Source organism: Equus asinus, chromosome 8 (genome assembly GCF_041296235.1).
Source record: "Equus asinus isolate D_3611 breed Donkey chromosome 8, EquAss-T2T_v2, whole genome shotgun sequence".
NCBI classification, from domain to species: domain Eukaryota; kingdom Metazoa; phylum Chordata; class Mammalia; order Perissodactyla; family Equidae; genus Equus; species Equus asinus.
Window position 1 is genome coordinate 96,391,741 of NC_091797.1, and position 27,986 is coordinate 96,419,726.

The window sequence follows — 27,986 nt, forward strand, 5'->3', positions numbered from 1 at the left end:
CGGGCTGGGGTGGGGAGCGGGGGACGAGCTCCCAGGTCCACTTACGGAGGGGCTCTCTTAGGCATCACAGACAGACAGTGATCACTGAATGTTCTAAATGGTTTGGCTTATTGTCTTCAAGGTCAGGGCTACTCCCACCCCTAAAGCTACCTTGAGGCCACTCAGTGTTCCGTGACCCTCTAATGAAGAAAAACTAAAACACACCAGCCTCTCAGCCACCTGTGACTCGGGAGCCCTGAAGCTGAGAAGGCAGCCATAACCAGTGGGACCCTCCCTGCCATTGCTGTTTGGTGTGGCCCCTGTGATCCCCACTCACCGTCCCCTGCAAGCTCTCCTGGCAGAGCTACTTGACAAGCACAGTTTATAAAAAGCCCAGAGGAGCTGCTGCTCCCATCCCTTCCTGCTGGTCCCCAAAAGCGGCCTTTGTCCTTCGTGATGGGAGCGGCCCCTCATGGGGAAACGGGCCAGTGAGGCCATGGAGGCAAATATTAGTGACTGGCCGTGAGTGTAGACTGAATGCATGTTGTGAGAGGAAAAGAACAGGGGGCAGGGAAGACGGGGGAGAAATGAGGAGAGCACAGACACACGACAGGCCTGCCATGGGAGCGCACTGCAGCCAGCATGGCAGCACAGCGGCCACCCAAGATTGTCAAGGCTGCCCGGCAGGGTGGAGGCCAGGGCGAGTGGGCGGCCAGGGCGTCCATCGGTGGGTGGAGAGCCCACCAGAAGGAAGGTCTGCACCCACCAGCCAGGCCCGCTGCCCCTCTGGCGGGCACACAGCAGGGGCTCAATCGTCGCTTCCAGAACACGTTACAGATGTAATGACCGATGTGCACCATGGACGCGCACACGTGCACTTTAACCCTGGACTGAGCCTGCGCTTCTTGGGAAGGTGTTCTCCCACCTGGATGTGCCCGGTGACCCCTCCCCACACATGCACACAGCCCTGACGCAGTGTTCTGGAAGTGCTGTGCGAATGTTCTGGAGCAGCACTGTCCAATACAAATGTGATGTGAGCCACACATGTGATTTTAAATTTTCTATAGCCACACAAAAAGTAACAAGAAACAGGAAATTAATTTAAATATCTGTTTTAATTAACCCAAAATATCCAACATATTCTCACTTCAACATGGAATCAGTATAAGAATCACGTGTGAGGTGAGACGTTTCCTCTTTGCGCCTGTCCCTCGGCACCCGGGCACGTGGCGGGTGCCCACACGCCTAGCGCCTGTCACCGCACCAGGCTGGGGCCTGTGGCTCCCGCAAAGCACAGTAAAGCTGCATGCGAGGCCCACGGCTTCGGCGCACCACGTTCATCCCCCACGTCCTGGAGGGACATCTTTTAAAATGTAGTTTCCTGAACTTCAACAGGGAGCACTCCACTGAATTTCTTTCCTCAGCGACCCACGTGCCCCCATGACAAGCATTCCCCCTCGGTGCTTCCGGGGTCTTCTGCTTCCCCCTTTTCTGCGGGAAAATGCAGAAATGAGTGAGCTGGTCGGTGACAGTCCCCATGGGCCACCTTGATGGCCAGGGGTCAGGAACCCAGACAGAGTCAAGCCCCTCAGTGGGCTCCAGCCCACGGCCTGGATCAGCTGCACACCCCGATTCTGTGGGAAACCTAAGGCCAGTGAGTGCCCAGAGCCCCAAACCCCCTCGTCCTCCTGGGCCACCACGGTCCCCACAGTTGGAAAAACACTCTGACAACTCTTTATTTTCTCCGCCCCAGATCCTGCCATTAATGAGGTGGTAGGAAGGTCTCTGTGCACAGACACTGCGACAGGGGCCTCAGAGATATGTCTTGTCTGCTGGCCTCGGCCTCCTGGCCACAGCACATTCCTGGCATGGCCCCTCATCTGCCACTCCCCTCCTCCTCCTCCCCATCAAAGCCCTCCCCAGGCTGCCCTCTACCCCATCAGGCATCTCCCCAGGGCCCCTGTGTCCTGGTATCCTGGCCACTGGCCGCCCAGCCCAGTAGGACCCAAGGCCTGAGCACCTGAGCCAAAAATGACCCTGTGGAGCCCAGTGCTCCACTCCTGTCCCCGTGCTCAGGGCTTCCTCCCCACCTCCCTCAGAGCCCCCTCTGACCTCCCAACCCCTCTATGCCAGTGCTCCCAGCGCCACTCCCACGGCACCCCTCCTGACTCTCCGCTCTCTCCCTCTTCCTGCACCCCCAGCTCAGGCCCCGCTCCCACCAATGGCCTGGATCCACTGGATCCATGCTCTGCCCTGCCTCCCCGCCTGCCCTTCCTCTCTCAGCCCCTCCCCACCTCCTGCCTGCAGGGCTGCAGGGCAAGGACACTGCAGGTGGCTCCCAGGGCCCCTCAGCCTGCTCAACCCTTACTGCTCTAGCAAGGCCAGCTGCACTGGCCTCCTCCCGTCTGTTACTGTCGGTTTGTCTAGCCATCTCCCTCCCTGGACCAAGAGCATGTCCACCTCGCAGTCCCACTGTGCCCCCAGTGCTAGAGCCGGCCTGGCACCCAGAGTCCTCAGTGCATGAGCCCCAACACCCCTCGAGGGAGGAGGGCTCTGTTCCCGGTTTCTCCTTCCTTCTGGAAACTCACCCTTCCATTCCTCAGCTCAGCCGCTAGTCTACCCACCCCTCCCCTGACCTGCCCCTCGCCCTGCCCCACTCCTCCCTGGCCTGAGCTCCAGGTGGCACCTGGAACTTCCAGGTGGGCGACATGGGGAGGGGCGGGAAGGAGGGTGAAGCCAGAGCACAGGTGGGATCTCAGCCCTCCCTCACACACCCCTGGAAAAGCCTGGAACGTACTTTCAGCTTAGAAACCAGGCAGAAAAGAAGAGTCACAGTTTGCCCTCAGGCTGCCCACCCGGGTGGCCGACAGCATCTCAGAGGCTGAGGCGTTTCTCAAACCCAGGGCTTTGCTCTGCACAGTGCACCACGCTGCTCCTTCCCTGCCCCTTGGTCTGCTGTCCTTCTCTGGGGTGGGGACACCTCTACAGAGCCGAGTCTCACCCAGCTGAGTTAGCCCCTGGGGGGGTGGGGCAGGTTGGTCCCATTCCAGAAGGACTGCAGGTTGTCTCTAATAAAGCGAGCCCTGAAATCCTGTCCTCGGTCTCTAAGCTGATGGCAGGGATGGCCCACAGGGTCCTGCCCTTGCCGCTCGAAGCTGCTCTGGCTTTCTGGGGACCACGGCAGTTTCCATGGAAACAAGAGAGAGCCCCAACCCCCAGAGATACACCAATAAACGCAACCTGTAAAAGGAGAGAATGGGCAGCAAGAGAACCGGAGGGACCCGGGGGGTCTGGGAGAGAGAGGCGAGTGCGGGGCAGCGGGGCCATGGACCAGAGACTGAAGAGGCCGCAGAGGCCGCAGGCCCAGGAAAAGGAGGGCCTTGTGGGGGCTACAGTTCTTGGCAGAGAGAAAGAGGCCCTGGCGGTCAGAGACACAGAGAGAGCTGACAGAGCGTGGGTCAGTGAGGAGGCCAGCACTCGAGTGCCCGGGCGGCACAGGACAGGGGATCTGGGGACCCAGGACCCTGGCACTCCTGCCCACAGGGGCCCAGGCTGCTCTCCACCCAAACGTCAGCCCTTCTCCGGGTGTCTGAGAGAGCCCCATGCTTCTGGGCAAGGAGCCAGCCCAGGAGGTTCGGCTGCACGTCAGAGGGTTTCTGATAGCACCTGGGAGCAGAAGGGACACATGGGGAGGAAGCATTTGGAGCTGCACAGTGACACCTTGTCACCAGCACCTGTTCATGCCTCAGTTATGACCCTCGAGAGTGTGGAGGCCCCTCACACCTGAGCCCGGTGCTCTGCCACTCCAGCCTCTGCACCCTGAGTGTCCAGGACAGCCAGGGGCTGCCACGCTCACTCCCATCCCACAACCCGAGGAGGGAAGCTCATCTGGCCAGACTCCAGAGCAGGACTTGAGGAGAGTGGGGTACAGGCGAGGGGGTGGCAGGAAGGCCTCTGCCTGCCCAGCTCCCTGAGCGCTTCCCTGAGGCCGGACAAACCATGAGCACAGGCACCAAAGCAGTCTCGATCCCGGGTTTGTGGAACGAAGGCAGGAGCGCAGAGGGGAGGAGAGGCTGGGGTAGCAAATGTCCCAGATGAGGCCCAGCCTACTCGGCCTCCCTGGGGCACCAGCTCTGCGTCCACCCGATCCGCAGGTGCTCTCTCCAGGGAGGCAGCCAGGCCGAAGCTGGGGACTGGAGCCCCAGGGGCGAGCCCTTGGATGGCCCAGCGGGTCCTGGGACAAGACCGACGGACAGGCCTGGCCACTGAGGGCCAAGGCCGCCCCGTGCCCGGCGCTGCCCCCTCGCCGCCCGGGATACAGGGCCAGGGAGCACCAGACCGAACTCTGACCTCTCGTCTCAGTCAGGCTCAATGGGGGCAGACACGGCCGCAGGGGCCTGGGGCTCGCTCAGCAGCCTCTGCTTGGCACAAGGACGGAGCATCTGGAGGACGGCGAGGGGCGCCACGTGCAGCGTCAGCAGGGCAACCGGGCTCCTGCAGAGACAGACTCCGTGCGCAGGGAGCCCTCCTTGCCCGGGCCGGGCGGCTCGGCAACAGCGGGCGGGCGTGGCTGCCACCCTCAAACCCCGATTCTGCCCTGGGCCTCAGGGGCTCCGACAAGGGCGGGGGCGGAGAGCAGGGGTGTCGGGGGTCACCGAGCGCGCAGCCCCGCCCGCGCCCACTCACTGAACACGGCGGGGTGGATGGCGCAGTCCGCCGCCTGCACGGCTTGTCCGGGTCCATCTCCTGGGCGCTCAGCGTCGTCTTCGGCCCCAGCGCGAGTTTCTGCAAGGCCGCCTCCTGTACCTGGGGCCCCAGGCCCCTGTCCCGGACTCCGCCCACCGTGCGCTCTCACTCCCCTGTCTACCGGCGTGGGGGCCGGTCGCCTTCCCGGGAGCGCCACCGCCTGGCCTCCCAGGCAGCCCCACCCACTAGGGCCGGGACGGCTCTGCCAGCTCAAGCGTAAAGGACGCAGCCGCCCTTACCGCGCACGCGCAATTGGGGGTGGGGGGGGTCCACAAACGCGGCCGGCCTACCTTCCTTTTGCGCATGCGCCTTTTGTGGTGGCAGCCCGCAAAGGTTGCGACGTAGTTTCAGCCAGGCCGGGGTACGTGACGCGTCGCACGCCTTTATTGTGACATTTTTGGCGCCGGTAGCCTAATGGTGGTCTTGGTCGCAGAGCCGAGCCACACTGTGGACCCCACAGGTCAGTGGCGGGAGCCGTGCGCGGAACCGCCCCGCGTCCTAGCGGCCTCCCCAAACCTCCGCTGGAGCCGTCTCCGTTCCTCCGCGAGCCCCGGGCCGGCCCGGCGGCGCCCTTCTGCCACCTTCCCGCCGCCTCCCGCGCCTGCCCCGGCGGTGCTCGGTTACCGCGCGGTGAACGGGCCGGAGGAAGGGAGCTCCGATTAAAGTGGAGCCTCGGGTCAGCCAGCGGTGTGGCCCCCGAGCCCTCCTCCCTGTGTGGCTTGAGTTCTCCGAGCCTCAGTTTCCCCATCTGTAGGAGGGGCCCCCATGCTCACCTCACAGGACGCCGGTGAGCCCGAGCGAGAGCAGAGCGGCCGCGGGGAGGCCTGGCGCGATCCTGGCCTGCATGTCCACGGGTTTCTCTGTGTCTGTGAATGTGATGGTTACGGTGCAGGTCAGGCCTCCGTAGGCCAGTGCTCAGAGGTGGGGATCAGTAAAACGTTTCTCAAGGAGTGCATGAGACACGCCGCAGAGACGCTAGCAGAGCTGTACCTTTGCTGGAAACTCCTCAGTGACTTTAACCAAGTCCTGGCAGCGCTGTGCAAAGGGCCCATTTACAGAGTCAGCTTTCAGGCTAAGCCTAGAAGACAGAACAAATCGAAAAGATCAGGAGCATATTCGCTTTGCAGCTTTTGCTGATATTGTGGCTCGAGTCAAAACAGAAACCCAAGTGCTGGGCAGGAGTCAGACACGCACCACTGGCCTGATTAACCTACAAGTGAAGAACGAAAATGAGAGGCAGAGAGGCGTTTATTGCGGGATCAGAGAGTTGCAATTCAGGGAGCACAGATTCGGATAGAAACCCCAATAGTGTCCCCCTAGGGAGTAAAAGTCAGAGGCTTTTAAAGACACCGAAAGGGAAGTTTGCATACTAAGAATGTTAATTGGGTTTGGGAGCAGAAAGCTAATCTTGGCTAAAAATAATTGAGTGCTAAGTCCAGCTAGAGGGGGGCAAAAGCCCATCACTGTGAGGGGCTGCAGGTTCTTGCCGGTTACTCATTTCAGAAGGTCATGTGCTGCTCCCTAAGGATGTGTATAGGAGCCATTTCCTTCATGGCTTCCCAGCTCCGTTTTAAAGCCCTTAGACATGAGTGACTGTTTGACGTTCCACTACCTCAATCAGGTAACACACAAGGGGCCAACTTGGGGAAGGCACTGGTCTCCCCACTTCTTACTCTGCTCCTCTGTTTACCAGGCTCCATCGCTCTCTGGCACCCAGCCCTTCCTGCCCCTGGAGTTCTTTCTTGGGAACAGCTTGGTGCTTTATCTTTTACTTTGATAGCACCTTTATTCACATACATAATGCTCACCAACTGAAAATATACACTTCAGTGGGTTGTAGTATAGCCACAGAATTGTGCAGCCATCGCCTCTATCTAATTTCAGAGCGTTTTCATTGCCCCCAAAAGAAACTCTGTCCCCAATAGCAGTCACTTCACGTTCCCCTCTCCCCCATACCCTGGCCACCACTAGTCTACTCTCTGTTTCTATGGATTTGCCTGTTCTGGACATTGCATATCCATGAAATCAGACAATATGCGGTCTTTGTAACTGGCTTCCTTCACTTAGCATAGTGAAAGATTTGTTGATGTTGTATCACCACTTCATTCGTTCTTATGGATAAATAATATTCCTTGTCTGGATATTTCACATTTTATTTCTCCATCAGGAGTAGATGGACATTTGGATTCCTCCTACTTTGGGGCTATTGAGAGTAATGCTGCTATGAAAATCCACATACAAGTTTTTGTATGGACACCTGTTTTCATGTCTGGGGTATATACCTGGGGGCAGAATGGCTGGGTCATACAGTAACTTCATATTTAGCATTTAGGAACTGTCCCATAGTTTTCCAGATCAGCTGCTCCATCTTGCATTCCCACCCACAGTGTGTGAGGGTTCCAGTCGCTCCCTATCATCTTCAACACTTGCTCTTCTCTGACTTTTGACTGTAGGCATCCTGGGGGTGCATCGCACTGTGGTTTTGATTTGCATTTCCCTAATGACTAAGGATGTCAAGAGTCTTTCCATGTGCTCACTGGACATTTGTCTACCTTTGGAGAAATGTCTGTTCAGATCCTTTGTCCATTTTAAAATTGGGCTATTTATCTTTTTATTGTTGAATTGTAAGTGTTCTTTATAGTCTGTATACAATATCAGATATATGATTTATAAATGTTTTCTGTCATTCTGTGGGTTATTCTCATTTTACTTTCTTGATGGTTTTCTTGATCCTTTGAAGCATACAAGTTTTTAATTTTGATGAAGTCCAGTTTATCTATATTTTTCTTACGTTGCTTGAGCTTTTGTTGTCATGTTTAAAGAAACCATTGGGGAGAATACAAAATGGGTAAAGGGAATCAATTATACAGTGATGGATGAAAAATGCACTTTTGATGGTGAGCATGCTGTAGTGTACATAGATGTCGAATTATACTATTGTACACCTGAAACCTATACAATGTTATAAACTTGGTGTTGAATGTCCTTGTTTCCTTCTCCCTGCCTCATCTCTATAGCTCTACAGCCAGAGAGGAGCTTGCCTTGACCATGTTCCCTGTGCTCTGAGAAGGCCGGTCAGCACTGGGCTCCATCATTCTAAAACAAATGGAATGATACATGAAATTGCCCTGCACCATACATGCTTATTCAATATGATGTGTGGTTGTTATCAGAAGGATTAATATAAGGAAATCCCATAGGGCTTGGAATCAGAGAGGCCTGGGACCAAAATCTGATCCATCAACATTGGATCTTGGATTCTGAATCAAAGATCAGCACTCATCTAGAAACAATGTTTTATTTCCTGTTCCTTCACTGTTATCATTAGTCTAATCTGCCTAGCCCAGATTGTATCCTCAGCTTTAAGGGAAATCCTTCTGAATTCCTACAGTTCATGTAAAACCCGTCCCTGGACTCAGCCTTGTGTCCATGTGAAATGGGGCTAATACCTTCCAGCCAGGGTCACTGTGAGACCGGATGAGATGACAGACCCTACGGAAAGGGCGTGTGCAGAGACAGACTCAGTGCTAGTTCTCTTTCCCCAGCCTCTCTGGTTTTCATTTTTTATTGAGGAACAACATTTATGCTGCAAAGTGCACGTGGATTAAGGGCAGAGTCTGGTGAATTTTCACAAACAGCATGGACCTATGTAACCAGCCCCCAGAAGCCCCCTGGAGCCCCTGCCCTTCTCTCTTTTAATAGTTTGGGGAGTAATGACGTTGTCATCCATAGGAGAGAAGCTGTTCTAAGGAGCTTTTTCAACACCCTGTGTGTGTGAGTAAAAGAAGTCAAGTTCTCAGAAAGTGACAATGTGCTGCCTGGTCCTGGGTCTCTCCTCAGGATGTCCAGGTGAGCAGAGAGTTTGATGACCTCGCCAGGTCAGTGAAGGTCACTCTTCCAGGGCTTTGCAGAAAGACTGCTGCCTGCAGAGCAGAGCACAGAACAGAGTTGCTGCCAGCTGTCAGCCTGTCCTCCCCAATGTCTGCCCCTAAATGACTGTGGAGTGTGGCTTCCTCATCTTCCATCGGCCACTTCATCTTCCACATGGAAGGTTCTGGACCTCACTGTGCCTTGTTACCACCTGAGTGTGCACTGAGTCCCCATGTCAACTGGGGTGTAGTCCTAGGGAGCTGGCCTTCATGATGACACAGACACCTGTACCCTCCTCAGCCCCCACGGTCCCTGCACTAACCTGGGCCATCCTCTGCTCGCTCTCGTTTGGTGAATCCACTCATGGGTGAATTGTATGCTGTGTGAATTATATCTAAAGCTGTTACCAAAAACCCCCATATTTTTTGATCCAAATTGAGTCAAAAAAGTATATGTATGTATATACACAGAGAAAAGACCAAAAATCCCCTGGCACATGAACAATATTTATCTCTATGTTGTGTGTTTACATATTTTATTTTCTTCATATTTTTCTGCATTTTCCACACTTTCTACTCTAAGTATGTGTTATTTTAGAATCAGAAAAATAAATAGTGCTTAACAACACAACATGACACAGGCTACAGTTCAGTCATGTACATGGTGTGGTGGGAGCCCTGAAGAAGGAGGGTGCTGTAGACTGTGTAGGGGAGGAAGACATTTCCTCTACCCACTCTGGGTCCTTCTGGCCAGAAAATGAATTAAATTTACTCGAGACAGAATAACAGGAGAAAAGTAAACAAAGCTTTATAACATGTATACATGGGAGAAACTCAGGCAGACTGAGCAACTCGCCAAAAGTGTAGAAGCTCTCACCTTAAATACCATCCTTAGCTAAAGACAAAGGAGGATGTTGGGGGTGGGGGGTGTCAGTTATGGGAGATTACCAGAAAAGCACAGTAAACAAGGGTAAGGTTATCATGCAGATTTAAGTCCTTGCCTTCTAAATTGATAAGAGTTTCTAGAGATAAGGTCATCCCCCCTTCTTCCTGGTACAGAGAGGGAGACACCTTTACAGATGGAGATGTCCTTTACAAATATAACTATCCCTTAACAAAGGGTAAGTAAATTCTGCTTTTCAGAGTTTCTCTCATGTCTGCAGTTTTTAAAAGTAACCAGCCCAAAGTAATCCTCATGCCAAAGAGACACATCTTCGAGTGGTAATTACAGTCTCCCACAACTGAATTTTGTCCTCCGAAAATTCAAGTGTTGAAGCTTTAATCCCCAGTGTGACTCTATTTGGAGACAGGAAGTAATTAAGGTTAAATGAGGTCATGAGGGTGGGTCCTGACCCAAGAGGATTAATATCCTTATCAGAAGATGCACCAGAAAGCTTGCTCTCTCCCCATCCCCCATGTGAACACAGCAAGAAGGCAGCCCTCTCTGGGCCAGGAGGAGAGGCCTCACCAGAAATCAACCCTCCCAGACCTGGATCTGGGACTCCTGGCCTCCAGAAGTATGAGATGTCGACTCAGGAAAAATTCACTACACTTCAAATAGCAGATATTTATTTGGGCAATTAGAATTGCAACTCAGGAGACCCAGATTCAGGCAGAAACCCAAAATGTGTTCCGAGGAAAACGAGGAGGTAAGGGTTTATAAAGGCAAAATGAGAAAAATCACACAGGTCGTTTTGCAAAATTTGTGATTGGCACTGGCAACAACTGTTACTTCTTGGCTGTATGTGATCAGTTGCTAAGACCATCTCTAAGGCAGGAAGTTCTTATCTTTGAGAGTAAGCGTATTTCTTGAAAGAAGGTCAAGATGACAACAGAGAAGCACAGCTCAAAAGTTAACATTCCCTCTGGTAGAGATGTGGTGTGCCTGTATGAGCCCCATTTCCTTAATGGTTTCCCAGCTCCATTTCAGAATCCTTGGCGTATGTTGCTCTATTTTGTTCTCACTGTCCACATTTCCCCTTCTGATCAAGATCCTTCAGCAGAAAGCATCTAGGATCAACTGTTTGATATAATGATGTTTCTCTCATTGCTAGAAATGGTCTTTCCTGGGAAGTCATGTGGCTTGTCGGGGGGAGGCCACATGCTCGATCTTCCGTAGGATAAATGTAGTCAGAGGCTCTGGCAGCATCTGAACAATAAGGAGGTGATCAAGAAATGAGTCTTAGGCACGGTCTCTATCTGGAAAACTATCAAGTCCTTTGGAGTTTGAAGACTGGTTGATCATCTCAAGTCGCTGAGCAATCATTATTCTGGAGGTAGAGACAGACACAGCATCAAGAAATGCAAGTCATTCGTAGCTTGAAGGTGACAAAGATCATGCAAATCAGGACAATAATCATTAGTATAACGTGGAGCAGATCTGAGGCAGTAGTAGCATAAGAAGCTTAAATACAAGTACACGTAGCACATTTCTAATAATCATCATAAGCAATATCTGACTTCCTAGTCTCATCCAAGCACCTACACCAGGAAGCCAGATGAAAACATCAATAGAGAATCACAGGGTGTCATTAAAAGACATTGGACTGGAGACATCCTGTGATATTATTATGATTTTTCAAATTCTAACTGAACTTCACCAGAAGAGTTTATGCACGTTCGGCAGGAGCTGTTGGCTACGACACAGATGCCACCCTGTCCTGCAAGGAGATATTCAGTGTCATTCAGTTGTCTAACACAACCCTCACTAAAGAATCAGACTGTTGTTGAGAGAAGGCTCGAATGGTAGAATTTGTCAGTTTAAGGTTAGGGATAAGTTTTTTCTCAACAGGTCATTATGGATGACGTCAATCCAAAGGACAAAGCCTTTCACAGTGGTAATCGATGACAGTAGCTGGGTTGTAAAATAGGGTCGGGTAGTCTCTCCTTGACCTATGAGATTGCAGTTGGGTTTCTTCTTTAACAAGAACTTGAAATGGAATATTACGATATCCTAAAAGGCATTGTCCTGCCATATGCCAGCTGGCTAGACATTCGTAAGCCCATGGTTCCCTATAGTAATTACAAAGGTCTACTCCAAAGGGGGCACATAGAATGCAATGACTTGTAGTTCTGCAGCGGTGTCACTGGTCAAGAGCACTTTCCAACAGGGCTTGAGGGCTGTTTTCCTCTGATGATGCTTCCAGAATACCTAGTACCAGGCTCTAGATTATGACCAACAGGATCTTTTAAATTGGAATCCAGGAAAGCATCTTTAACTTGTTGATAATGTTCTGGGGATAAGACAGTAGAGACTCACAGGAGCTGGTCACACTCACATGAGACGACAGGGGAGCAGCAGAAGGTGTGGACCAACAGACACTGATCTGCTGGCGACTGTCTCATACCTAATACCTTAGGCCAGGGGAGTGTAGTCCACAGCCATGGAACAAACCTCAAAGACGGTCAACAGGACTAGAATCTATTGTCTACAAAGATGCAAATGTAATTTTTCTCTCCATAATTACTCTCAAATTTTTTTTGTCAAAGATAATCACGGTAAAACTAATTTGTTTATATTAAAAACTTGTCCTGATTATTCATACAAGTGAAAATAAGAATACTGAGAGTTTCTCAATTCTGGAGGGATCAGATAGGGAGAAAAGGTGAATGTTTCGCCTTTGTTTACATAGGTATGTGTTACCAAATAATTGATAGGTTAAGAGAAAAGATTTCTTTTAATCTGGAAAAACAAAACATTAGATCATCTTTCTCAGCTCATGTAGTCTGATGTAATTTACTATTTCTTCTGCTTGAATCCGGTTCTTCCAGTATTTTTCTTGACTTTGCCTGATGATTGAGGATGATCAGAACAGTGATAATTCTAAGAAGTTTGAAAGGTTTTCATCAAGGTTGTGTGATTTGCCCAGTGAAGTGGGTGCCTCGATCACTGGGGATTGTGGAAGGTACATCCCAAGTGGGAAGCTTGTGTTCTAGCAGTTTCTCTGCCATTGTGAGGGCATCAGCTTTGTGGCAAGGGAAAGGCTTTAACCCATCCAGGAAACACAGACAATAACTAAAGAACATATTGATGAGCCATAGGAAGTGGCAGCTGACTGAAGTCCAGCTGCAGGTGCTCAAAGGACCCCGAAGGAAGAGTTCTGAGGCCTCTGGGGACAGAAACAGTTTTTCCTAATGTGGGTGAAGAAATGTAAAAACTGAAAAATGAGATTTGCCAGGGAGCTGGGAAGAGCCCAGCGGCCGTCGTGGATTTTCCATAGTCCTGACTGTTTGTTGAATTTACAGCCATTGTTCACCCACCTTAATTTCTCTGCTTCAGGAGCAGACTGTTGCCCTGTTATAAAGACCTCAGGATGGCAAAAGTCTGGCAATGAGGGACTGTTCTTTGCAGAGTCTGAATGGACTTCATCCACACATGCCACCTTTACAAATTCTGTGGTTGCTGGCTTTGTGTGAAAATCAGCTAAAGAGCTTTCCTGATATTTAATGCAAGCCTCAACTTTGAAGACAGCAACATTTTATTGCAGGACATATTAGACTCCCAGGAATTTCACGTAATTTCTGGACCTCTTATAACCTGTACTTGAAAGATATAACATAAAGATGGCTTAATGTTATTTCTTATTTGACAATGCTTCCTGTGTAATTTAACATTTCAAATGAGCCTAATTAGTTTAATGTCTCTCTTTTTATAAGGAGAGAAAATGAATCTTTTGAGATTTTTCAGGGATCCTCTGAAAACTCCCAATGTTACCTAAAAGTCCAAAGAAGACTTGATTTAGAATCTGATTTTGCTCAGTTTGTCAAAAATATCAAAGGTCTTAAAATACTTGCCTAAATAGGATCATAGAGCATTAGGAAACCTCATGTTTAATTATTATTTAACCAAGGTGACAAAAAGATTTCAAAGACAAATACAGAATGTTACATAGCTGCAAAAACTTAGGTCTCTATAATAGAAAAGACTCAGCTTTTAACATAAAGCACAGGAAATAATTTTGATAAAACATACATCCCTGTCTTTTCCCAGATTAATCAAATGTAAAGAAAAACTTTTCATAATTGTTTTATCAGGAGATTAAAAGCCCAAGAAACTTTGTCCTTATAGCAAACACAGAAAGAGAACCAAGTTCTAATTTTGCACCAGCTTATTTTTGATACTAAACTCATTTACTTAATTAAATTCATTCCAATCTTAGCCAGCTCGACCACGCATGAGACTTTTTTCTCAGGGTTGCTCTCCCACAAACTTTCTTTTTTACATTCACAATTTGTTCTTTGCTCTTTCATGAGCTTATCACATGCTTGTCGTAAACATGAGCTGATTTGATTAATACCCCATGTAGAATAAAAGTTCTCTGTTTCCATTATATCCAGTGCTGATAACTCTGAAGACGTGCCTATTTTAATTAGACCAACAAAATTAAGCAAACTTTTATTGACCAAAGATTATTTTACAGCATGTTAACTTGAAAAACATTTGGGTTAGTTTCTATTTATATTTAGAAATAATTTATGTAAGCTCCTGGTTTAAGTTTATTAAGTAGAACTCTGTTTAGAAATCAATTTTGTTAATACCATTTAGAGGTAGAAAAACATCGCTTATATATAATGTACATACATATATGTAGACCGACAGACAGAGATCTTCTAGCTTTTATTTAAAAAGTTTTAGCTATGAAACAGGTAGAATACAAAACTCAGTAGTTTACCAATAATTGTATATCAAGCAGCTGTAACAGGCTAAGGTCACTGCTTAAAAGTTTGTTATTGTTAATATTTGTGGAGGATCCTTTTAAGATTTATCTTTGCTCTAGATGAGGAGGGGATGAATTAGCTTTGGCGAGAGATCCTCTCTAGCAGCCTGCATTTAAAAGGAAACTTTTTCCCTTTTTTTCTCTAACCTCAGGCTTTACTGATTGAGGAGCCAGGTTGAGTCTCAGGTGACTGTGGGCTGTTCTCTCCTGGGCTGTTTATATGCTAAAGACAGGGAAACATTTACAACTTCAAAGGACAGAGAGGAAAAATGCAAGTTTGTCCCTAGGGCTTTCAGGGTAATTGGGGTTTAAACTTTTCCCTCAGTCTCAGGAATTGGGGACGGTCTAATAAGGATGCTCCTGGCGAGGGTCCAGGCTTTGAGTCAGATGGGGAGGTGTCAGGATCGGTGATGGGGATGGTGGAACCTGAGCTGCCTGTGGAGCTGCATTTTCAGTTTTGCAGAGATTTGTGAGATGAGGACAGTTGCTCTCAGTGCCTCAGAAACTGGGTTGTAACTTTGTACATTATCCGTAATTTGCTTCTTTCTCTCTGCATGCGTAGATTTATTGTAACTTATGTAACCGTGGACCCTCCAGGACCAGTTCACCTGACCCCATCTCTTATCAACTGAGTGACTAATGATTGCCTTTCAGAAAGTGTGCAAAGTCACATCACCAGAGCATGTGCAGAAGATGAAATCTTGACCTGAAATGACCTCAGAACCAAAGATTCTCCTTCCAGTCGAATCCAAAGGACTAGGACACAACTGGACCTTGAAAGTTGGACTCTTCTCAGAAGTGAGGGGTCCCTCATTCAGGAAGATCCAGTGTTAGAATTCCTTCGCCACCTTATCATAAATGTTTAGAGCCCTATCATAAAAGTACAGAAACTTGTCATAAATGTTTAAAGCCGTACCATAAATGCTTGAAGCCTACCAATCAAAACCTGTGCCATCAGTGTTTCCGGGTGCCCCCCTGTCCTCCCTAACCTCTTAAATTTCACCCCAAGTCCTGAATCAGGGAGACAAGTATGAGGGCACACGCCCCCTGCCTCCCTACAGATCCATCTCTCAGAATAAAGCTGATTTCTCCTCTGACGTCTGATGCCATAGTTGCGTGACTCATTAAGCTCATCAGGCAAGAGAACCCCAATTTTCTGCAGTAGCAGTTGGTGACCATGAAGGGACAAGGTCCTGTAACCACCTGCCTGAGACTTTGGAACCCCCAGCAGGATGTGTGTTCTTTTCATCGACCCTAAGCAGCCGCCTAGACAATTTTGTCTAGAGGCTCAACTGATTGGATTCCTGTTTCCCGCTTTGGTGCACCCAGTACCAAGGTGGTTTTTTTCCCCCCCTTTGAGAGAAAAAACAGCTTCTGGATCAAGACGTCTCTGGGCTCCTGGTGAGTAACTTTAAGAAAGCAACTGTCCCTTACCTTATCTCTGGTTTGATTTCCTGGAAATAAAAGTTTGGCTTTCATTCTGGAGAATCCTAGTGGGCTGAGACCTGAACCTTAAGCCTGAACCCCTTAAGGTAAGTAGAGGCAGGATAAGAGGTTCACTCTTAAAGTTGCTGCTGGATCTGGGCGACACCTGGCACTGCCTGTGAGCTGCCCCTGGCAATCTGATTTTGAGTAGCTCCTGGCGCTGGTTCTGAGATATTCCTGGCAACTAGCTAGTGTTCTGGTCTGTGTTATATGTAGAATTGTATTGTGTGCTACTGTTTGTCTGAACTACTATCCAGATAACCAGGATGATTTAAAATTGCAGTGGCCACTTTGGGGATCCTTTTTAAGAGCCAGGTAATAGAGAAATTTCTTTAAAGAGTCAAGCTCACCACCTTCTGGCACCTAAAGTTTCTAGAAGCCGTAAATGTTGACAAAGAACTGTAGAATCTGACCCAGTTGTTCAGTGTCCTGAGGGTTTGGCTTAATCATCATCAGGGTGGAGGTCCCAAAATCCAGTTGAGCAAAATCCCCTTGCACTCTCATTTGTGGCTGGGGTGCTACCAAACTGCCATCATCATCAGGAAATTACATTGGCCATTGGGAGGAAGCCTGGGTTTGACATCATTGTGAGGGCCATGGTTTCAGGGATACCCAACATTTTTATGATCTCGTTCTCGCTGTAGCTTAAATATGCTTTTGACCAGCTGTGTCTAAATTCTGAAAAAATGGGAAATGCTGATTTGATCCCCACCTCTAGCCCTTTAGGCTGCATTCTCCCAAAATGGGCAACTTTTAGCTGTGAGCCCATGAAACACGAAAAATGATATTCCTTTATAACACAGCCTGGCTATTGTGTTCTTTAAAATCTGGAGAAAATGGTCAGATGATGGCTCATTCAGCAACTCTGAGAAATTTGGTTTGAGTACTCATTGATTTATTCATCCTTCTCCTCCCAGAGATGGTCACTATTTTTCCCTGTCTCTGTCTTTGGTGTCATTTGTCATAAAAAGGAAAAAACTGTAGGGCCTGCTATAGGCATCTGCACAAGCCTGGTGTCTGGGCAGGCCGTCAGTAAACTTTGCTGTAGGTTAAGTATGCACAGAAGGTGAAAGCTATTGCTAAGGGGCTTCTTGGAAGCCAAAAAAGGCCACAAAATTGGTAGGCATGAGTCAAGCAATTAGGGCCATAGGGTGCTTGCCACCTCAAGAAGACTCCCATGATAGGATAAATTGGTCACAGAACAGGGTAGATGATGCCAGGGCCCCTGCCAACCTCAACACAATTTCTGTTCAATGAGGTACTCTGTAAAACAGCACACAGTCCCCCACCCCAAGGCATTCGTTTGTCTCCAAGAGACCTAAGGCTGAGCTAACGCTGTTAATGTGCATATGAGAGGAAGGTTTTGTTGTTTGTCTTGTTCTAGGTCTTGAGAGCTTGGCTTTGTGACTTCTTTTGTCTCTGCTATCTGGAGGATGCAGGTTTTGGTGTGCATCTTGGGGGCCAGTCGAATACACTGGGATTCCAATATGCACTCTCTTTGTTCTGCTGTATCAACCCTCAGGGGGGTTTTTCCTGAGGGTTTCCAGTCCCTCAGGGGCCTTTGTCATCTCAAACTTCATTACTTGTTAGTGCACTACCACCTATACAGTGGAAGCCTTTGCTTTCTTGGACCTTTTGGGAAGTGAACTTTCTGGATCTTGTGAGGGCTGCTTCTTTTGCACTCACTTTTGGGGACACTTCTTGTGTCCATAGTTAAGACATAAATGCTTATTGGTTTGAGTCGCTATTAAGATCCTACTTGTCAATGGTCACAGGATGGACCTTTAAATTGGAAAAACTTCTGAATTGGAAGCATTCTTTAGAGAGCTCTCATAATGACTAATTTTGTGAGCTTAATCAAATTTGGTGGCCCTCCTTCCTCTCCTGCTCTTCTAGATGCTAATGAAAACTCCATTCCCCCCACCCAAGGGTGAATTGGTCTAGAATTAAATTGTGCACTTGGAAAAATGCCCTTTATTAAACACTTTGTGCAGCCTTTTTAAAGGTGTGATACATTGTCCTGAAATTTTAGAACATAATCTTTTTTTTTTGTTTTTTGAGGAAGATTAGCCCTGAGCTAACTGCTGCCAATCCTCCTCTTTTTGCTGAGGAAGGCTGGCCCTGAGCTAACATCCGTGCCCATCATCCTCTGTTTTATATGTGGGACGCCCACCACAGCATGGCTTGCCAAGCGGTGCCATGTCAGAACATAACAATCTTGACTCACCTCTTAGGGTAAAGATCTCCCCGATATAAAGAAGCATTGGAAGAACTTAGCTGAATGGGTGGGCCAACCTCTGTTATCATTCAGACTATAATCCAATTCTTTGGGGAACTGGAAACAACCATCTTTGTCTTGCAAATCCCTGCAGGGCCAGAGGTGTGGCTCTAGAAGGTGCTTCAAAGTTCACTTGTCCTTCGCCAATCCCAAAGCCTCCCCTCTTCCTCTCAAGATGCTCATAGATACTGGGACACTGAAGACACAGAAGGCAAATACGCCCCAGAAACTCCATCTTAGAGAAAACGTGAATGGTTTCTCTGTGCCTTTGTGATGTAACTTAATTTCATTTAAGTTACAATCCAATTTCTGGGAATTAAGAGCAATTGTCCTTAAAAAAATTCTTACAAGACTGGAAATGGAGCTCTAGAGGCAGTTAAGAGTCCACCCATTTCCCTTATCTCAGAGAGCTTGCAAACTTTCCCAGAAATATCTAGCCCATCACCAGTTCCTAAGGCTGAAGAAAACGGGGATGAAAAATTGCCTTAAGAGCACCCTTGCAAAAATCTAGCATCTTGAGTGTCTTTACAAATATTAGTAAAAAGCTTAAAACAAAATGTGGATTCTTAACCAGGGAGTCTTGTATTCCTGTACCTGATTCATGGCAGTAATTTTAAAACAATAGCTGTGGAGTCTCTGTGTGTGTCTATATGTGTACGTGTGACATCTTACCCCCCCAGGTGCTATAGTTTCTAAAGAGCTCTATTCAATTGGCTTAAAGTAAGTGGCTTATATAAATTATTTCCCATTGTAATAGCAACAAATCCAAATGACTTTCAAGTTGACATGATAAAAATTAATCTTTGGTAACGGCAAGCTTATTTAAGATTGTTGGTTTGATTAAAATGGACATGTCCACAGGTTTATCAGCATGGGATGATATGGAGAGACACAGTCTTTATTTTATGTTTATTAGTCAAAGAAGCTGATGTTATCACTATTACAAAACTGATTAGCAAAAATAATAACTTAAAATGATGGTTAATTTTGCCTGATGTCTCATGAAGTTTTGTAAGCATTCAAAATAATTATTGGGAATGTGTAAACTAAATAAATGTGAAAAAGATAAATGTGTTATGTGAACTTTTTAGCAATAGTTATCTGTTATGGCATGTGTATTTAAGAGAACTTCCAAAATTTCTTTGATAACTTGAAACTTTGAAGTTTTGATAGGTGAAATTAAATGACAAACTCATTGACTATCTGGGTAATTTTCAAATAAGGTAAAATATTGAAACATTATTGTTGAACATGTGTAAGTTTACCTAATTTTGGCTTCTTATTATGGAGAAACTAAAAGATATTTGGGCCTATTATTTAACATGTCTTATATTTTATTAAAAATTGTATTATTAAGTAACATACATCTAGAAATTATGAAAAATGTTTATAAACATGCCAAGCCACAGAATCCTGTAAAAGACAGCTCATAATTGTTTACTTTTTAATTTTCATGAAAAGGGTAAAGGTAAAAATGTCAATATATGTAATTAAAGCTACTGAAAATTATAAGGAAAACATCTTTGTATTCAAGGAAAGTAAGATGTATCTTTTCAGTAAAGAAGTTACAAAAAATGGAAATATTTCTGTTTATTTTGTTAAGGAAGAAAATTTGTCCTGAAGTACTAGAAGGGAAGAAAGAAGGCATGGGACAAATTCTGAATGTGAAAAAGGAGGTTATAGAAGGTTTGTAGAAGAGAAACCCTGCAGAAAGAACTTTGTGCGCTAACACTCAGGGAAGAAGCCTGTTACAAAAATTCCCATCAGGCTCTTAATATCAACTTTTAATTTGGCCAATTTTTGACCATGGAGCTACTAAGAAAAATCCTTCTAAATATCTGCGTAGTTTTCAGCCAGGACAAACAGTAAATATTTCTGGCAGTATTAAACAACCCCGTTAATTCTAATTTTAGTTTCCCTGGGCTGTTTAAGGGAATGACACAGCAGTTTACCAGGAAAACCCTCAGAGTCTCATCAACTCTGGAGGAACCCGTCAGGACCCTCCTACGAGAGTGGATATAAGTGTGTCAGTAAGGCCACTAACCTGGTGGACTTCTGTTTATGGTTGTGTGGTCTTTCCTTTTTGGTCCCTCTTATGGCTTTAATTTTTCATTAGCTTTTTGCAACAAAACTTTCAATGAAGCCTTTTAAAATTTTGAAGCCTTTGTATTTCAGTGCAGCTGTTAAATGATCTTATCTCATTATATTGTTCCCTCTATTGGCCAAAGTGATTTTAAATCATTCTTAGCAATTTTGGTCCATTGAGAGAGAAATTTACAAGAGAAGGGACCTTAGTTATTAAACAGAGAACCAGCTAGAGCTCCTGAGGGAGAAACTTCTTGGTAAACTTTAGAAAATGAAAGTCCCATGTGAAAGAAAAGCTCACAGACAGGAATGAAAATAGAGAAATTCCACAGTTCAGTGAGAGTGCTCATAGACCAAAGAAAAACTCACCTTGGCAATGGCCCCCATGCTGGACTGAGACAGTCATCTCCTGGGTGGAAACCACCATCCCCCAAAAAAGGCACTGACCTTGACCAAATGGAGGGAGGTCAGAACCTGAGAGGACCCACAATCAGAAGAGTCAGTGATCCATGGAAATGGCAAGCCTCAGGTGGCTCCTGCAGGTTCCAGATCCAGTTCCAGGGGAGGGCAGGCCACAAAGGTGAGACCACTTCTGGTTCTGTTTTCTGACACCATGTATGTTAACCTAAAAATGAAGAGCCAAAAGCAGAGGCAAAGAGGCATTTATTTGGAGATTACAGATTTGCAATTCAGGGAGCACAGAGTCAAATAGAAACACAAATAGTGTCCACCAAGGGAGTAAAAGTTGGGCTTTTAAAGGCACAAAAGGGAGGTTTGCATTACAAAGAATGTTAATTGGGATTGGCAGCAGAAAACTAATCTTGGCTAAAAATAATTGATTGCTAAGGCTCGCCAGAGGGGGCTAAAGTTCATCACTGTGGTGAGCTGCAGGTTTCTTGCAGTGTTTCTCAGCTCAAAGTTCATGTGCTGCTGGATGAGCACGTGCATGACTCGTTTCTCAATAGCTTACCAGATCTGTTTTAAAGCCCTTAGACATAAGTGACTCTGTTTTGGTTTCACATTCCACAACTTCAATCAGGTAACACACAAGGGGCCAGCTTGGGGGAAGCACTGGTCTCCCCACTTCTTACTCTGCTCCTCTGTTGACCAGGCTCCATCTCTCTCTGGCACCAGCCCTTCCTGCCCCTGGAGCTCTTTCTTTGAAACCGTTTGGTGCTTTATCTTTTGTTTTGATAACAACTTTATTCACATACCATAATACTCACCAACTGAAAATGTACATTTCAGTGGGTTCTAGTATGTCCACAGAATTGTGCAGCCATCACCACTATCTAATTTCAGAACGTTTTCGTCACCCCAAAAGGAAACTCTTTATCCATTAGCAGTCACTTCCCATTCCCCTCTCCCCCGTCCCCTGGCAACCAACTAGTCTACTCTCTGTCTCTATGGATTTGCCTATTCTGGACATTTCATACTAATGAAATCAAACACTATGTGGTCTTTTTTAACTGGCTTCTTTTACTTAGCATAATGATCTCAAGATTCATCAATGTTGTATCACCACTTTATTCCTTCTTATGGAGAAATAAAATTCCATTTTATGGATATTTTGAATTTTTTTCTCCATCATGAGTTGGTGGCTATTTGGATTGTTTCTACTTTGGGGCTATTATGAGTAACGCTGCTATGAATATTCTTGTACAGTTTTTTTGTGTGGACACATGTTTTCATGGCATGCTTATATGCCTAGGGGGAGAATGGCTGGATCGTATAGTAACTTCATGTTTGGCATTTTAAGGAAGTGTCCAGTGGTTTTCCATATCAGCTGCACCATCTTACATTTCCACCAGCAGTGTATGATGGTTTCAGTCACTCCACATCATCTTCAACACTTGCTCTTAAGTGACTTTTTGACTGTAGCCATCCTAGGGGGATGATTTGGATTTCCCGGATGACTAGTGATGTCAGGAGTCTTTCCATGTGCTTATTGGACATTTGCATATCTTGCTTGGAGAAATGTCTATTCAGATCCTGTGCCCATTTTTAAATTGGGCTATTTGTCTTTTTTTTTGTTGAGTTGTAAGAGTTCTTCATAGACAGCATTATGGCAGAGTGAGCTATTCCCTTTGTCTCTCCCCTCTAAGTTACAACTAAACAGACGTTCGTTAACCAACAGAGGATTTCCACACAGCACAACGGGAATCCTGGGAGATCCATGCAGCTCTACCTATGAAAGAGAGTGGACTGTATCTCTGGGAAGCAGTGGAACTGGTTGAGCACACCCCACCTGCTCCCCAGCAGCAAGGAGGCAGGTTGTGGAGCCTCACACAGTGGTCAGTGTGACTGTAAGAGGAGGCTGGTGCAGTCTGGCCCACATGCGCGAACATATTGAGAATGGTATCCCGGCCAGTGGGGACACTCATTGTGCTGTGGCAGCCCCACCTGAGGGATTGATCCCTACAGAATGGCAAGTGGTGTCAGCTCAGCGTCCACGAAGGCACCCCACCCACCAAGCAGAGCACTTCAGCCAAACCATCCATAAGCACAGTGCTGGCCCACATGTGGGTGTACAACCCACCCACTGGATAAGGAGGCCCCACCCTAATGAGGGCAACACACTGAGCATCTGTGGCCAGCACATGCAAATGCAGCTGTACCTGCACAACTCGAAGCAGAAGAGGCAGGATCAGAAACACAGCTCCTGCTTCCCCCCAGTGGTGGCAGGTAGAATCTGCCATCTGATACTACCACAAATGTGCCAGGGAAGCATCAGTTCATCAAGCACCATGAAGAGCTACAGTAACACTTTGGAGCAGAAGAAAAATGACGGGTCTTCAGAAACCAATCCCGAAGTCACATAAATTTGCAACCTAATAACAGAGAATTTAAAATAGTTGTCATAAAGAAACTCAGTGAGTTACGTGGAAACTCAGAAAGACATTCAGTGAGCTTAGGAATAAAATTAATGAGCAGAGGAACACTTCACCCAAGAGATGAAGCCCTTAAAAAAACTATACAGAAATTCTGGATATGAACATAACAATGAGATAAAAAATATTCTACAAACCATAAAAAATAGAGCTGAGGTAATGGAGGACATTATTAGTGAATTAGAGGGCAGCAATCTAGAAATGCTTCAGGTGGAGGAGGAGAGAGAACTAAGATTTATAAAAAGTGAAGAAATTCTTCAAGAAATATCCAACTTGGTTAGTAAAAGCAACGTAAGGATTATAGGTGTTCCAAATGGAGAGGAGGGGGAGAAAGAAGCAGAGAGCTTGTTCAAAGAAATAATAGTTGAGAATTCCCCAAACCTGGGGAAAGAACTGCACTTACTAGTACATGAAGCCAATAGAACTCATAATTACAACAACACAAAAAGACCTTCTCCAAGGCATATAATAATAATACTGGCAAAAGTCAATGACAAGGAAAAAACATTAAAGGCAGAAATGCAGAACAAAATAACCTACAAAGGAACCCCTTTCAGGCTTTCAGAAGATTTCTCAGCAGTAATCTTACAGGCGAGGAGAGGGCAGAATGATATATTCAAAACACCGAAAGACAAAAACTTTCAGCTGAGAATACTCTATCCAGTGAAACTATCTTTCAGTCACGATGGAGAAATAAAAACTTTCCAAGATGTATAACTGAATACAACGAAAACCTATGTATCAACAAATTGGACAATCTAGAAGAAATGGATAAATTCTTAGGCTCATACAGCATCCCAAAACTGAATCAAGAAGAAATACAGAATCTGAATAAACCAATCACACGTAAAGAGATTGAAACAGTAATCAAAAGCATCCCCAAGAATAGAAGTCCAGGACCAGATATCTTCTCTGGAGAATTCTACTAAACATTCAAAGATTTAGTACCTGTCCTTCTCACACTATTCCAAAAAATCAAAGAAGACAGAACACTTCCTAACTCACTCTATGAGCCAACATCACTATGATCCCAAAGCCAGACAAGGACAACACTGAGAAGGAGTATTACAGGCCAATATTGCTGATGAACATAGATGCAAAAATCCTCAACAAAATATTGGCAAACTGAATACAGCAATACATTAAAAGGATCATACACCATGATCGTGTGATTTACATGAGGGTGCGGTGATGGTTCAACATCTGCAAATCAGTCATTGTGATACAGCTCATTAACAAGATGACAAGTTAAAACCACATGATGATCTCAGTAGATTCAGAGAAAGCATTTGACAAGATCCAACATCCATCTTTGATAAAAACTCTCGATAAAATGGATGTAGAAGGGAAGTACCTCAACATCAGAAAGGCTGTATATGACAGACCCACAGCCAACGTCATACTCAGTGGTGAAAAACTGAAAACCATCCCTCTGAGAGCAGGAACAAGACAAGGGTGCCCATTCTCACCACTCTTATTCAACATAGTACTTGAAGTTTTGGCCAAAGCAATTAAGCAAGAAAAAGAAATAAAAGGTATCCAAATTGGCAAGGAAGAAGTGACTCTCACTGTTTGCAGAAAACATAATTCTATATATAGAACACCCTAAAGAATCTGTTGGAGAACTATTAGAAATAATCAACTACAGCAAAGTTGCAGGGTACAAAATCAACTTCCAAAAACCAGTTGCATTTCTATACTCTAATAATGAACAAGCAGAAAGGGAAGTCAAGAATACAATCCCATTTACAATCTCAACAAAAAGAATAAAATATCTAGGAATAAATTTAACTAAGGCAGTGAAAGACCTATACAAGGAAACCTATAGGACATTGTTGAAAAAAATTGACGATGACTTGAAGAAATGGAAAGATATTCCATGCAGATGGGTTGGAAGAATAAACACAATTAAAATGTCCAAATTGCCTAAAGCAATCTACAGATTCAGTGGAATCTCAATCAGAATCCCAATGACATTCTTCACAGAAATAGAAAAAATGATCCTAAAATTCATATGGGGCAACAAAAGACCCCAAAGAGCAAAAGCAATCCTGAAAAAAAGAACAAAGCTGGAGGCATCACAATCCCTGACTTCAAAATATACTACAAAGCTACAGTAATCAAAACAGCATGGTACTGGTGCAAAGACAGACATACAGTTCAATGGAACAGAATTGAAAACCCAGAAATAAAACTGCATGTCTACAGACTGGCTAATCTTCAGCAAAGGAACCAAGAACATACAACAGAGAAAGGAAAGTCTCTTCAATAAATGGTGTTGGGAAAACTGGACAGCCACATGCAAAAGGATGAATGTAGACCATTATTGTACTCCATACACAAAAATTAACTCAAAATGAATTGAAGACTTGAAGGTAAGATGTAAAACTATGAAACTTCCAGAAGAAAATATAGGCAGTACCCTCTTTGACATCAGTCTTTGAAGATCTTTTTGACTACCGTGTCTACTCAGGCAAGTGAAACGAAAGAAAAAGTAAACAAATGGGACTACATCAGACTCAACGGCTTCTGAAAGGCCAAAGAAATCAGGAACAAAACGAAAAGACAACCCGCTAAGTGGGAGAAATATTTGCACATTGTATACTGACAAGGGGTTAAGTTCCAAAGGGCACAAACAACTCAACAACAAAAAACAAACAACCCAATGAAAAATAGGCAGAGGATATGAACAGACATTTTTCCAAAGAAGATATACAGATGGCCAATAGGCACATGAAAAGATGTTCAGCATCACTAATTATTAGGGAAATTCAAATCAAAACTACAATGAGATATCACCTTACAACTGTCAAAATGGCTATAATTAGCAAGACAAAAAATAATAAATATTGGAGAGGATGTGGAGAAAAGGGAACCCTCATACAGTGCTGGTGGGAATGCAAACTGGTGCAGCCACTATGGAAAACAGCATTGAGGTTTCTCAAAATATTAAAAATAGAAAAACCATATGACCCGGCTATGCCACTACTGGGTATTTATCCAAAGAACATGAAATCAACAATACAACAATGCAAATACCATATGCAGACCCGTGTTCATTGCAGCATTACTCACAATAGCCAAGATGTGGAAGCACCTGAAGTGTCCATTGGTGAATGAATGGATAAAGAAGATACAATGGAATACTGCTTACCCATAAAAAAGACAAAATTGTTCCATTTCCAACAACATGGGTGGATCTTGAGGGTATCATGTTAAGCAAAATAAGCCACACAGAGAAAGACAAATACCTTATGATTTCACTTGTATGTGGAAGATAAACAAACACATGGATAAAGAGAACAGATTAGTGGTTACCAGAGGGGAAGGGGGTGGAAGGCTGGGCAAAAGGGGTAAAGGGGCTCATATGTATGGTGGTAGCTAAAAACTAGACTATTGGTAGTGAGCACGATGCAGTGTATACAGAAACTGATAGATAATAATGTACACGTGAAATTACACAATGTTATAAAGCAATATGACCTCAATAAAATAATTGAAAAAAAGAGTTCTTTATATATTCTGGATACAATCCCCTTATCAGATATATGATTGCATGTATTTTCTCCCATTCTGTGGATTTTCTTTTCACTTTCTTGATGGTATCCTTTGTGCACACAAGTTATCAATTTTGATGAAGTCCAACTTATCTACATTTTCTTAGATTGATTGAGCTTTTGCTGTCATATTTAAAGAAAGGATTGGGGGAGGGCGAAATGGGAAAATGAGTCAATTATACAGTGATGGATGGAAACTACACTTTTGGTGTGAGCACGCTGTTGTGTATACAGATGTTGAATTATAATGTTGTACACCTGAAGCCTATACAATGTTATAAACCAATGTTACCTCGATAAAAGTAAAAACTAAAACAAAGAAAGGAGCCATTGCCTAATCTGCAGTCATGAAGATTTACTTGTTTGTTTTCTTCTAAGAGTTTCTTGGGAGTTTAGCTAAACTTCTCCATAGCATTGCTGTCTCGGCATCCATTTCACGTGGACAAGTGGCCTGCAGGGGCCTTGAAGTGACACTAGCCCCTCCTGAGAGTGCACACCGTAGATAACCACCAGCAGAGTCACAAGTCAGTGGAAGTTTCTGGTATGGCTTCCACCACTGCCCTTGTGAGAAGCATTCTCTCTGTCTCCCACAGCTTTCCCCCTGTGCACCCCTTAGATAACCCCTTGTGAGACTTACCAAAACCTCTTTTTGGTTTGAATTGACCAATCCAGACATAGCCTGAGAACCCCAAAGCACTCTACCTGCAGACCCCAATAGAGGCATATGCCCTGGGTCCTGCCCTGCTCTCTGCCTGCCCTCTGTCTTAACTCCCTTGTGCGGCCCCTCAAGGTTTGCTGTGGACCTTCTCCAGAACCTGTGAGTAACAAACTTCTCTATTTTGATACCTTTGTGGTCTTTTGGTGAACTAAGACTTACCATCCAATACCCCCAGGGCTTTAATTAACAAGCATTAATTTGACATATCATAACAGCTATTACAGGCATATCTCATTCTATTGTGCTTTGCAGATATTGCATTTTTTACAAATTGAAGGTGTGGGGAAGAGGGAGAATCTCTCCCCTTTTCCCCTTCTGGTTCTCATGGCTGGTCAAAGAATTAAAAATGACATAAGGTAGGTTAGCGGGAGAAAATCAAAGAAAGTTTAATACATGTACTTGAGGAACTCACATAAGCAGGAAGAATTCCAAAGACAGTCAGGCAAAACGAGGTGTATGTGTCCTTCTGGGCTAAGGAGAGGGAGACAGAGGTCTGAGAGTTCAAAAGGGGAGAAGACAATTTACAGGAAGATGAGCAGAGTTCATATTTGGTAAACAAATGTTTGTGTTGTGCCATCTACAGACAGTGGGCCCTGAAAGAGACCTTTTGATACAATGGCCCTTGCTAGATGCCTCCCTGCCCCCCACACCTAGAATTGTC

The 27,986-nt window shown here is 45.5% G+C and overlaps 1 protein-coding gene and 2 long non-coding RNA genes across 16 annotated transcripts in view; 2 read left to right on the forward strand and 1 right to left on the reverse strand.

The window, feature by feature from the left end:
- The window catches only part of LOC139045952 (uncharacterized), a 305,429-nt gene that overhangs the window by 23,079 nt on the left and 254,364 nt on the right, over positions 1–27,986 (forward strand). The gene's annotated exons all lie outside the window — the stretch shown is intronic.
- On the reverse strand, positions 1,076–7,253 carry LOC139045953 (uncharacterized). 4 transcript variants are annotated; one of them, XR_011505486.1, is made up of 6 exons: positions 5,716–7,253; positions 5,499–5,591; positions 5,016–5,170; positions 4,666–4,764; positions 4,330–4,473; positions 1,076–1,470 (listed from the first exon to the last, which is right to left on the reverse strand). It is a non-coding gene; the product is annotated as an uncharacterized lncRNA (long non-coding RNA). The 4 variants fall into 4 exon arrangements; XR_011505484.1 differs by having other exon boundaries at positions 1,076–2,996; XR_011505485.1 differs by having other exon boundaries at positions 3,763–4,473.
- The window catches only part of LOC139039716 (cationic amino acid transporter 4-like), a 37,393-nt gene continuing 14,073 nt past the window's right edge, over positions 4,667–27,986 (forward strand). Inside the window, exons 1-2 of one of the 7 annotated variants that reach the window (XM_070516482.1) lie at positions 4,667–5,086; positions 14,874–15,712. Coding sequence is in view for 2 of the 7 variants with exons in the window: in XM_070516479.1 (XP_070372580.1) it covers positions 20,669–20,739 (71 nt within the window). In the remaining 5 variants the exon portion in view is untranslated. Of the gene's footprint in view, positions 5,186–13,711; positions 15,713–19,796; positions 20,740–27,986 lie in introns of those variants that run through there. The other 6 variants (XM_070516480.1, XM_070516484.1, XM_070516483.1 and 3 more) reach the window with 6 other exon arrangements.